Genomic DNA, 12,426 nt, shown 5'->3' on the forward strand with positions numbered 1-12,426 from the left:
TTCAGAGATTGAGAATGTATTACTTGCAGTTCTAAAAGTAGCTATCCAAAGGGTTATGCCCTAATATCTCTCTCTTATAATTCTCTAGGCTCTTACAGTAATGTCAAATCTGCATATAGGGGAAGTAGTGAGATTGTGTGAACTTCCCCTTATCCCCAAGTTCTTCAAATGACATGAAGCATTCACGTTTTGTATCTACCAGCTGCCCTATATTTTGTATTCCCTTTATTCCCACATCTTAAACATATTTTGAGACCGGCCTGGTTCAAATTTCATGTTGCCTTATTCTCAGTGTCCTCCATGTGGCCCATGTATTTTTTTTTATCAGTGGATTCCATCTAATTTCTAAAGGTATATTTCCCCAAGTTGTATAGAAGATCGTTCTGCATCATTGGTTTGTTCCTCAAGTTTTGTACAAGAATACATTTTTGTCCATTAGTCAGTATCCCCTATGCCTAGCTGTGCATGCCAAATTGTACATTCTCCAACAAGCTCCTATGGGAGAAATCATTTTGACAATGCAATTCTATTTCTGCTTTTGTTCCATATACATTTATTTATTTCACTATTAAATCAATTTTATACCTGCATGCCGAACTAGGACAGAAAGCATCTGTACATAATCCCAGCAAAGCTGATCTACCAGCCAAGTTCAACGGGAGGCCTTGCCAGCCTTACAGTACTTTAAAGGATTTAAAATTGCGTTGTGTACAACTTTTCTAGATCAGGGTCTAACTATTTGATTGGCTGTCTTGTCATTTTAAAGGGGAGGTCTTCCTCCCACCTAACATTATTTTTGAGAGAAAGCACTAGAATTTTTTAAACAGCCGTTTGTGGATTGGAGACAAACATCAGAAGGTCACCCGCAAAGAGAGTCAACTTTACTTCCCTATTTCCTATTGCTATGCATTTATAGTCTGCCATGTCTCTAAGGCAGGGGTGCAAACGTCTGTTGATGCGCCCCCTGCCTCGCTGCTCGCACTCCCCCTTTACCTTCCTGTTGGTGTCATTTGACGCCGCGTTGTCATGGCGAAGGGCGTGAAATGACATCACGCCACATGACCCGCGGTGTCATTTGATGCTGCGTTGCCATGTCAACGCGTCATCTGGAGCCGGCTGGACCTCAGTATGTTCAATTGCAGAGGCCTTACGCGATCCCTCGACAATTAATTTAAATGCCTTGGGGAAGAGCGTGGGGCCTCTGCAACCGCCACACCTCCCCCCTCCAAAAAAAAATCCTGCACCCCGCTGCTCTAAGGTACATAGCCAGCGGATTCATGGTATGTTGAACAGCAATGGTGACAAAGGACACCCTTGCCTCGCTCCCTTGTATAAATGTAATTCCTGGGAGTGTAGTCTCGTTGCCATGATCTGTGCCTTTGGACTCTCATACATACTTCCAATCATATTAAGAAATGTGCCTGATATTCCCATTATTTGAAGTACATCAAATAAAAATTCCCAACATTGTCAAGCTTTCTCTGAGATTACCGAAATAATCACATAATTCCTATTGTCTTGTGGATTTGATTTGGTCCAATGTAGGAATGCTAAAACATCCCTTATATTCTTCACTGAAGTTCTACCCTTCACAAACCTGTATTATGAAGACAGCCAGCTTATCTGCTAGGATTTTTTAGCGAATTTTTATATCTTGGTTTAATATGGATATGAGTCGATATGATCCTGGCAAAAGCAGGTCTCTACCATCATCATGTAAAATTCTTATGAAAGCTATTTTAACTGTTTCCAAGTATTCCCTTCTATCGCTATGTTAGGCATTTTGCAGGGTTAGTCCTACTTCTGGCCCCAAGATCTTATAGAATTCGGCCATGAAGCAGTCAAGCCCTGGTGCCTTCCAGTCTTAAGTTTCTTAATGGCAGCCTCGTTTTCCTCCCTGGTAAAAGAAATGGGTATAGCACTCAATGTTCATAAAAATTTTTTTAAAAAAAGATAGATACATCTTCAAAAGGTGCTGGAACATACAGGGTAGTCCTGTCCACACTACCATAGAAATATATAGGCAAGGAAGGGTGTATGCATCACACTGAAAGAATCAAAAACACACTATAGGCTACAAAATGCATTTACTTAAAGCGTAGACCAGGACAAAAAAAAAATAGAACTGATAATGTTTCAGGGCAGCAGCCCTTTCGTCAGATCACTCCAACACTGGCCTGACATGTTATCAGTTCTTGCATTAAGCTCTATGCCAGGGGTGGTCAACTCCAGTCCTTAAGGGCCAAAACAGGTCAGGTTTCCAGGATATCCCTGCTTCAGCACAGGTGGCTCAAATCAGTGGCTCAGTCAAAGACTGACATATACAGTCACATGGGCAGAAGCAGGAATATCCTTAAAAACGACCTGTTATTGGCCCTTGCGGACGGCAGTTGGCCACCCCTACCTTAAGTAAATGCATTTTGTAGCATAAATTGTGCTTGGTTGTGTCAGTGTGCTGCTTACATTTCTTCCCTGGTTACTGGAGAGTCAAGTTCTTGTAGCTCTGCCTTTGTTATTTTTGGGAGCTTTAATCCCTACAAAAACTTTTCATGAGCTACATCATCCTGCTCACTGGTAGTATACAGTTTTTGGTACAAGTCCCCAAACACTGTGCATATTTCTTCGGGAGCTGATGTTAGATCACCCAAAACTTTACGCATCCTAAGTACATGTTTTGGCTATGTAGCCACTTTCACTAGGATTTCCTAATAATGTGCCAGCCTTGTTACCTTACTTATACAGGTTAAAAACTCGAAATGTGAGCTTTATTTGTTCCATGCCGTGTAACTATTTTTCGCATACACTCTTCGCTTCCATGAAGTGAAAAAGAAACACAAAAAGCGCTGATAACTGAAAACAATAAAACAATGTTGCAGCAATAATAATTAAATGTCCAAAAGGGGGTTGCTGTTCACAATTAACGGGCTCCCAACCTGTACCCCAAAAGTACAAACAAGGGAGCGCAAAGAGCCCTGAATGGTAATATATGGACAATAACATTACGGTCCTCCATTTTACTCCAAAAAGAATGTCCAGGCTGCCTAGGGAAAGCAGAACCTTAAAGATAGCGAAACAAAAAAGACAATAAGAACCAACAGTGTGAAACTGTAAAATTGTATTGCATGCTGATACAGATGCACTTACAGTATTTACAATATACACGAGCCTTCGGTGTTACAAGGGACATCCGCTCCCTTCTTGAAACCATTCATCGCTCCTTCAGAGAACAGCAGTGACTTCTGATCAGCCGCCTGGAGGGCGCTTGCACACCGTGCCCTACGTATGTACAGCGTACGATCAAATGGGAATCCCTGCTCCGGAACACGTGAAGATGGTGCTAGCTACGGCAAGCACAGGAGTCCAAAAACCCTACACGTTTCACAGTCAGTGCAGCTTCCTCATGAAAGGACCGGGTGTCTCTTGTAACACCTATATTGGAAACACTAAGTGCATCTGTATTAGCATGTGTGTATAATACAATTTTACAGTTTCACACTGTTGGTCCTTTTTTGGGCTATTTTTAGGACTGGATATTATTTTTGAAGTAAAATGGAGGATGTTATTGTTATTGCCAATATGTTACCATTAGGGGCTCTTTCGTTCCCTTGTTTGTACTTTTTTAGTCTTTGCTTCAATGTATTTGTTTCTGTTTTCTGGGGCAGGATTGTGCTTAAAGTGGCAGAACGCCTTGTTCAATTCCGTCCTGGATTTAACATACTGTATTCTGCTTGTGTTTCTTCCCTGCCTTTTTTAATGGATGCTAGAATCTTGCCTCTCATTACCGCTTTAGCAGGTTCCCAGTATAATTTCCCTTTGTTTTGGTGTATGGCATTTGTTTCCTTGAAGTAGTACCAGCCATTAAAAGGAGAAAAGCTGTTAACTCATCATTATCATGAAAATAAGATGGGAATCTCCAGATTCTATTCTTGTGTTCCCCATGTCCTACATTCATCTCCACTCATATCGGTGCGTAGTCTGATTGAAGATAGAATTCTATCACCACACCCGATACCTTATCCATTATATGATAGCTTGTTAAAATATACTCTATTCCTGAGAAGGAGTTATGTGGGTGCTAGAAAAAAAATATTGCCCCTCAGTGGTTGGTTCTGTGATTGGTTCCCTTGCATGCTACGTGACGCGGCACTCGCCGAAATCACAAGCTCCTTGTAGCTCACGTGTCACAGCACGCAGTCAGCCACGCCGGAAGGAGCCAGCGGGGACCTCAAGAACAGAGGCAAGCAGCTGGTGGTCAGAGGCCGCGCGCGCCGCCGGCCGCAGCGGAACCAAAGCCTTAGGCATCTAAAAATGGATCACCAATAGTGTTAGGCTACGGCCCCAGTCTTACCTGCAGCACGTGCGCCTGGTGACCTGGCAGCGCATGAACGGTTTAAAGCTACGATCGGTGGTCTGTAGAGGAGCGGGGCCATGACGCAGCATATCTGCCCTTCCATTGGTGCGCGCCAACCACGTGATCGCGTCACGACAAAATTCTTGTCTTCCCGGCTAGCATACGTGTCACAGTGCTTTGCGCGCGCCCCCCTACACACACACACACACACACACATTTTCCTGTATAAGGGCTATAGCCGCATCTAAGGGCTTCAGATGCTTTCATGTTTTGTTCCTTTTAATTGGGGAATGAATCCTCTTTACATTCCAAGAGATCAGTCTCGTCATTAGGTCTGTTTTGTCTAGCAAGATTTAACATAATTTACAGAACGATTGGGAGAACCTTACATTACCATGATTGACTGTGGTTTCCTTTTTCTGTATTGCAATATATCCGACCAGTGAAAAACATTTAAAATAATACATATTTAAATCAAGAGCCAAAAAAACAAGCAGCGCCGTGAGACTGTGCCAGTCCCTCCCTCCCAGTGGCAGTCACACTGCATTGTAAGGCTGCGGCCAGGCAGGGAGTGAGCGCGCTGGCGTTCGTGCACGGTGACGTCACGCGCTCTGCTTGGTCGGGAGATTTGTGGACAGCTAGGTGCACAGGGGGGGAGGTGTCGGGGGAGAAATCACGGAGCTGTTTCGCCCTCATTGGGCGAACCGCTCACGTGACGCGCCCGAGAGCTGCAAATTCAAATTTGCTAAGCGCAGTGCATCCACGGGTGCTCGCTCACGCTGACCACACACATGGCAGCAATGTGTTTCATCATGGCCAGCGCGAGCGCCCACTCAGCATCACCCTGGACGAGGCCTTAGGCAGGGGTGTTCAACTCCAGTCCTCGAGCTCAACACTCCCCCCCCCCCACCCCCACCACAGTTCAGGTTTTCAGGATACCCCTGCTTCAGCACAGCTGGCTCAATAAGAGGCTCAGTTGAAGACTTAGCCTCTGATTGAGCCACCTGTGCTGAAGCTGGGATATCCTGAAAATGTGACCTGTTGGGGGGTGCTTGAGGACTGGAGTTGAGCACCCCTGTTGTAATGTATCCAGGTCACAGATTGTATTGTATGTCTTTATTTATATAGCGCCAAAAGTGTACTCAGCGCTTCACAAAGAATACAGTACAGGGAATTATAATAATACAATAAGCGCAGCAAAATCCGACAATAGGAAAGGAAATCCCTGCCCCAAAGAGCTTACAATCTAAGTTCATGTTCTGGAGTGAGGGAGAGTCCGGCGCTACTGCGAGTGGCACAAATCCATGCGACTTCCGGTTGGCAATAGAGAAATACTTTATTGCAACGAAACACACATAGAACCCAGGTTACACCTCCGCCTCCCCCTCAACGCGTTTCGCGCTATGGAACAGCGCTTCGTCTTGGAGTAGTTCATGTTCTACCTTGGACAACGCGCTGTGTACACCCCATGCACAGGCTACTCAAATCACAAGTATTGTAATGAGCAAGGGGTCACAAATATGCCTACTATTTCTGGGATTAAACTACTACTTTTCAAACCAAAAAAATTCCAAAGTCTCAAAATTAAACGCTGGTCACAGGGTCCTTAAAATACAAAGCCAAATCATCCTAAAATAATGCCACTTTTGCTGGCAGTGCAATGGTTAACAGGTGTATTCTTTGAATTAATTAGATGTGGTTCTCTTTTCAATAAGGGCAATATAACAGCACGGCTGCTTTAGAGTTGGAGCAGGAACATATTCTGCCAGTGCCATATTTTTTTTCACGTGTCGCCACAGCTTCCCAAAGCAAATCACTGTGAAGCAAGATCAAACAAAAGGAAAGCAAGTGTCAGCTGGTTCCCTGAAACTGCCAGAGACCAGAGCTATTATCTGCTTACTCACGGGAACAGCAGGCTGAGTCAGAGCCCACAGCATGGCGTCAGACCCGGCAGCGTGGCGTCAGACCCCGCACAACCTAGTCATGTCTAAAGTTTGAATATACAAAACAGAGGATTCCTACTATGAACACCCAGTGGTATTGAAATGTAACAGTGCAAATCTGCAAGCAAACACTGATACATCCGGTGCAAAGTGTACAATATTATGACGTTTAGTTTGGAGTAAACTATTTTTTTCAAATAGCTGGAATCCTTTGTTACAGAACCAATATGAATAATCTGCCTGAAATATATTTCATTTATTGTTAATCAGACGGAAACTTGCTGGTCGCTCATTGGTCAGGGTATTTAAACAAACATTTTTAATAGATCTCCTTTGAATCCCCTCTCTCTGGGGACCTTTAACACATTGCTAGGTTTTCAAGGCCTCTTTTGCAACAGAAGGGATTAAAAGAAACAGTGCTCATGTTTTAGGAGTTAGTGTGAGCAGGGTGAGGAAATGTTCCTCTCCTCCTGCTGAATATGCACAGGTTTTATAACAAACACAGGAGTATCTTTATACCCTCAAAACAGTATTACCTTACGAGATATCACAAAGTCACCCCCAGCACACACTTGTGTTTTTGTAAGTGTCCCTTCTTTCTGCCTTTTATGCCACAATACCACCAACGAGGATAATTTATTTCTCTCTTGCTTTCTGGAAGGCATTGGGGACAGAAAAATATTTTAGGGTTCCCATTCTGTATCAAACTACAGAGAGATGAAACTAATCATTGTTTTATAAAAGTTTGAATAGAACACTCCTAACATTTCAATGCAGCTCCTAAGAAGAAATAACATTACTTGTGTTAATTGGGAACTTTTCATTATTTTCTGATCATTTACTGAACACTTTCCTAGTTAGCTGAAGCGCTTACTAAGCAAGTAAAGCAAAAAAAAGTAACCTCATTGTAAAAGTAAAATTCATTGCAACCTAGAGGCCTTTTAGTTCGTTCCTCTACCCTGCAGTTATGGAGCTTTATTCTGTAAACACACACGTGCACATAGCAGTATATGGCGTTTATTCTATAATCACTGAAGCTGCGGTACCAGGCCTGGTCAAAAAAGTATTTGCTGAAAGTTACGATAAATTCTAATAAAAGTAAAACAAAATAACCTACAGTTCCACTGCCTTCCAAAAAAAACATTAAAAAAAAGTGTACACATCCCTGTCCTTTTCTGTTTTTAGAGCAGAATGATGTTCAGATCTTTCTAAAGCCAACGGGATGTGTTCCAGCTTCTCACCGTTACATAGACATAGATCCGCGCCCCAGCGTCTCACTGCCCGTTACATGGTCAGAGCTCCGCCCCCATCTCGCTGCACGGTACATGGACAGAGCTGCGTCCCAGCATCTAGCTGCATGGTACATGGACAGAGCTGCGTCCCAGCATCTTGCTGCATGTTACATGGACATCAACGTGTTACAGACAGAGGCCCTCATCATGACCACACGCACAATAAAATACACCTGTCACCTGGTTGTTTCAGCCCTCCCGCACCTCCTGCTCTCTGATTTCCCATCTCCCTTCCTCCACACTAAGCGGCACAGCGGTGGCTGACCAGTAAGCCACCGCCGTGGCCGGTCAGACGCACCCGATCCGGCTTTGATGTCACGCAACAGTGACTGACAAATTAGTGAGAACTGCAACACAGACTCCAAAGGGATAAATTTCAGTTGCCTGGCTTATTCTATCCCCGACACACATACATAAAAAGCATTTGATTCAGTCTACACTTTCATAATTTTAAATGCATCTAGGAGGACAAAACCTTGAAAAAGTATACATTGATATTGTAAATTACATTTACGAGAATGTCACGTCGACCACCAGATTACATGAAGATCCAAGCAAGATAAGGATCAGCAAGGGAGTGCGACAGGGAGACACCATGTCACCAACGCTTTTCACTGCAACACTTGAATAATTGTTTAAAACATTGGATTGAGATGCAAAAAAATAAACAAAATCAAGAGTGAATACTTGAATCACTTACAATTTGCAGATAACTTATTTTTGCCATAAGTCCAATAGACCTCCAGCAACAAAACAGAGAAATCACCAAAGTAATATTCAACATATATGTCAACTCTACAAAGATCGAAAAATAAATGGAATAGAACTGGAAGAAGTCAAAGGCTAGGTCTACATTGGCCTGACAAAAGCAATGGATGGTAACCTTTCGAATAAAATCAATAGGGGAATAAAGATGGGACGGAGCACATGTGGAAGAAACAAGACAATCTTTCAAGGGAACCTTTCACTGTGGCTCAACAAGAACGTTTTCAACCAGTGTATTCTGCCCATGTTCACGTATGTGAAACTTGGACCCTAAATGCAAAGATAATTCAGGAACTTCAGACAACTTAAAGAAATATGAAGAGATGTATACTGGGTATTACCTCAAGAGACAGGAAAAAGAATGAATGTCTTTGAGCCAAACAAACGTCTGACATCATCACAAGGCTGAAGAAATTAAAATGGCAGTAGGCCGAACATATCGCAAGAATAAATTACCATCGTTGGGCAAAGATGGTACACAACTGGAATCCAAGAGATATCAAAAAATCGATGAAAAGTAAGATGGGAGGATGAAATCAGAAAATGTATTGGGAGCAATTGGGAGCAACAGGCATGTAAACACAGTACTTGGAAGAAGATCATCATCGGGGAGGCCTTCATCCAGCAGTGGATCAATAAGTGCTGAAGATGATGCAGAAATATATATAAAAACAATGTTATTTTAATATTATTCTCCTTACACTTCTTTTCATCATTAGTGCCATGGTCACAAGTATTATTTATATTAGGATGATTCTTACCTTTATCACTATTACAATTATTATCCTACTTATAATTCTTACATTCGTCTTATAAGAGACAGTATTATTATTATTATCATCATCATCCTGTCCGTTTAACATGCCCGTATACATTTTACACTGTGCACACACAGACACTCCGATTGTGTGTGTGTGTGTGTGTGTGTGTGTTTGAGAGTGAGTGTGAGAATATATATTACACACGCCGAGTCCCGCGCCCTCCCCCGGTTCCGGTACCTGGAAGTCTGCTAGGACCATCTCTCTGTCCGTGTTGGAGGCCATGTCAGTCCCGGTAGAGCCTGTGTGCGGGTCAGGGAGCAGACCCCGAGATCATGTACCCTCTACTTGGCCCCCGGGACCGGGGCCTGGGGTCCTGTTCTGAGCTCAGGGGTCCGGTTATGTTCTCGGTTCTGTTATCAAGATCCGATTCTGTGCTCAGGAGTCTGGTTCTGTTCTGGGTTCTGTTATCAATGTCCGATTCTGTGTTCAGGAGTCTGGTTCTGTTCTCGGGGCCCGGTTCTGTTCTCGAGGCTCGGTTCTGTTCTCGAGGCTCGGTTCTGTTCTCGAGGCTCGGTTCTGCTATCAAGGTCCGGTTCTGTGCTCGGGGTCCGGGGCCTGCGCTGGGCTCTGTCTCCGCTCTCTCTCCGCCGCACAGCGCTGTCTGTCGCACATTTTGCCCGTCACCGAGGTCGCAATGAGAGGCGCTTTGCGGCCGCCCGCGTCACGTGACATCCCCTCTGCTGTCACCTCCATGGAAACGGGTGGAGGACACTGCTGTCTGTCAGGGGCTGATACGACTATCTATCAGGGGCTGAAACTCAGGGCTAAAGCAGGGGCTGTAACACAGTGCTATCTGTTTAGGCTAATCATTAATTAGTGCCCGAGTCCTTACAATAATTAATCTTTTTGTTATAATTACTTCCCTGCGTATAAAGGGGACCGCTGGGTAAGAGGTATTCTGCCTCCCTAATAGTGTCTCGCTATGTATATACACACACACATATATATATATATATATATATATATATATATATATATATATATATATATATATATATATATATACACACACACATATATATATATATATATATATATATATATATACACACACACACACACACACACACATATACACACACACATATATACACACACACATATATATATATACACATATATATATATATATATATATATACACACATATATTATATTGTATTGTATTGTATGTCTTTATTTATATAGCAAGTGACAATGTCCATTGCTACCCCCTCTATGGCCCCAGCCTTGTCACTTGATAAAGACCATTATGGTCGAAACGTTGTGTTGGCTCAATAAATGAGTTTGATATGCTAAATCCGTTGTGCCCTATGTTCCTTTTTTCATCTGTTCTGGACTGATCGCAGGCTTTCGTGCAAACACTGGAGCACCGGTAACTGTATTATTATTTTTACTATTTTGAGGTGTGCAGCATTTCTCTCATATTGTCTGGTTTATTTATATAGCGCCATTAATGTACATAGCGCTTCACAGCAGTAGTACACGTGGTAATCAAATAAATAACAGATAATATAAATAACAGATCATGGGAATAAGCGCTTTAGACATAAAAGTAACATTAAGGAAGAGGAGTCCCTGCCCCGAGGAGCTTACAGTCTAATTGGTAGGTAGAGAGAACGTACAGAGACAGTAGGAGGGAGTTCTGGTAAGTGCGTCTGCAGGGGGCCAAGCTTTATGTATCATGTGTTCAGAATATCCACAGTGCTATTCATATGCTTCTTTAAGCAAGTGTGTCTTAAGTTGGGTCTTAAAGGTGGATAGAGAGGGTGCTAGTCGGGTACTGAGGGGAAGGGCATTCCAGAGGTGTGGGGCAGTCAGTGAAAAAGGTTTAAGGCGGGAGAGGGCTTTGGATACAAAGGGGGTAGAAAGAAGACATCCTTGGGAAGAACGCAAGAGTCTGGATGGTGCATAACGAGAAATTAGGGCTGAGATGTAAGGAGTGGCAGAAGAGTGTAAAGCTTTAAAAGTGAGGAGAAGAATGGAGTGTGAGATGCGGGATTTGATCGGAAGCCAGGAGAGGGATTTCATGAGGGGAGATGCTGAGACAGATCTAGGAAAGAGTAGAGTGATTCTGGCAGCAGCGTTTAGGATAGATTGTAGGGGAGACAGGTGAGAGGCAGGAAGGCCGGACAGCAGGAGGTTACAGTAATCAAGACGGGAGAGAATGAGGGCCTGAGTCAGAGTTTTAGCAGTCGAGCAACAGAGGAAAGGGAAAGGGGAAAGTGTATATATAATATATATATATATATATATATATATACACAGTGGTCGACAAATCACCAAAAAATCTACTCGCCGAACAAAAAAATCTACTCGCCACCTAGTACCACACGTGTGTTGCTTGGGCCAATAGGAGCTCGCCTCGATGTTAAATCCACTCGCCCGGGGCGTGCAAATGTATAGGTTTGTCGAACACTGTATATATATATATATATTATATATATATACAGTGTTCGACAAACCTATACATTTGCTCGCCCCGGACGGTAAATATTGGCCCAAGCAGCACACGTTTGGTACTAGGTGGCGAGTAGATTTTTTGGTGATTTGTCAACCACTGTATATATATATACACACACACACACACACACACACACACACACACACACACACACACACACACACACACACACACACACATATATATATATATATATATATATATATATATAACAAATTTTATAGTGTGCTGTTTTGTCACTGCTAATACATGTCTTTTTGCTATATCTGAGTGTTGCTGCTTTTGTGCCTTCTCTTATGGGAAGACAGGGTTTCTATATATATATATATATATATATATATATATATATATATATATATATATAAAACAGAAATATAGACAGCGCCCTTCACCCAATACACCTAAATTGCTGCAGTACTGACATATGTGGCAAGTGTTTACACCAGGTATAATAGTTTATTGTAAATAGATAAATATCAGTATAAAATGGCATGAATCAAATGTATAACTTGCCTAAAAAATAATAAAAAAACTCATTGGATGATTAAAAACAAAAAAGAAGTGTGCATATAATTGAAAAAATGGGTGAAAAAATTAAAAATAAAAATATTTTGAAAAAATTAAAATTAAAAAATGAATTTGCTATGCAAATCACAAAAATGACTCAATAAGTCATAGGACTATACTAAACATATAATATAAGTATAATAGGCTCATAAGAAAATTGTGAACACATAAAAAACATGTGAAAAAATGAGCCAAAATCATATATAATAAAAAAAGAATACTT

At 42.2% G+C, this 12,426-nt stretch overlaps 1 protein-coding gene across 3 annotated transcripts in view; it reads right to left on the minus strand.

Moving 5' to 3' along the window:
- The window catches only part of FAF1 (Fas associated factor 1), a 216,483-nt gene extending 206,675 nt beyond the window's left edge, over window positions 1–9,808 (minus strand). For 2 of the 3 annotated variants that reach the window (XR_012804075.1, XM_075616310.1), the window contains exon 1: window positions 9,350–9,808. Coding sequence is in view for 2 of the 3 variants with exons in the window: in XM_075616310.1 (XP_075472425.1) it covers window positions 9,350–9,394 (45 nt within the window). In the remaining variant the exon portion in view is untranslated. The remainder of the gene's footprint in view (window positions 1–9,349) is intronic. The other variant, XM_075616309.1, reaches the window with a different exon arrangement.
- Between the last annotated feature and the right edge of the window lie 2,618 nt (window positions 9,809–12,426).

The sequence above is a fragment of the Ascaphus truei genome, chromosome 10, assembly GCF_040206685.1.
Source record: "Ascaphus truei isolate aAscTru1 chromosome 10, aAscTru1.hap1, whole genome shotgun sequence".
NCBI lineage: Eukaryota > Metazoa > Chordata > Amphibia > Anura > Ascaphidae > Ascaphus > Ascaphus truei.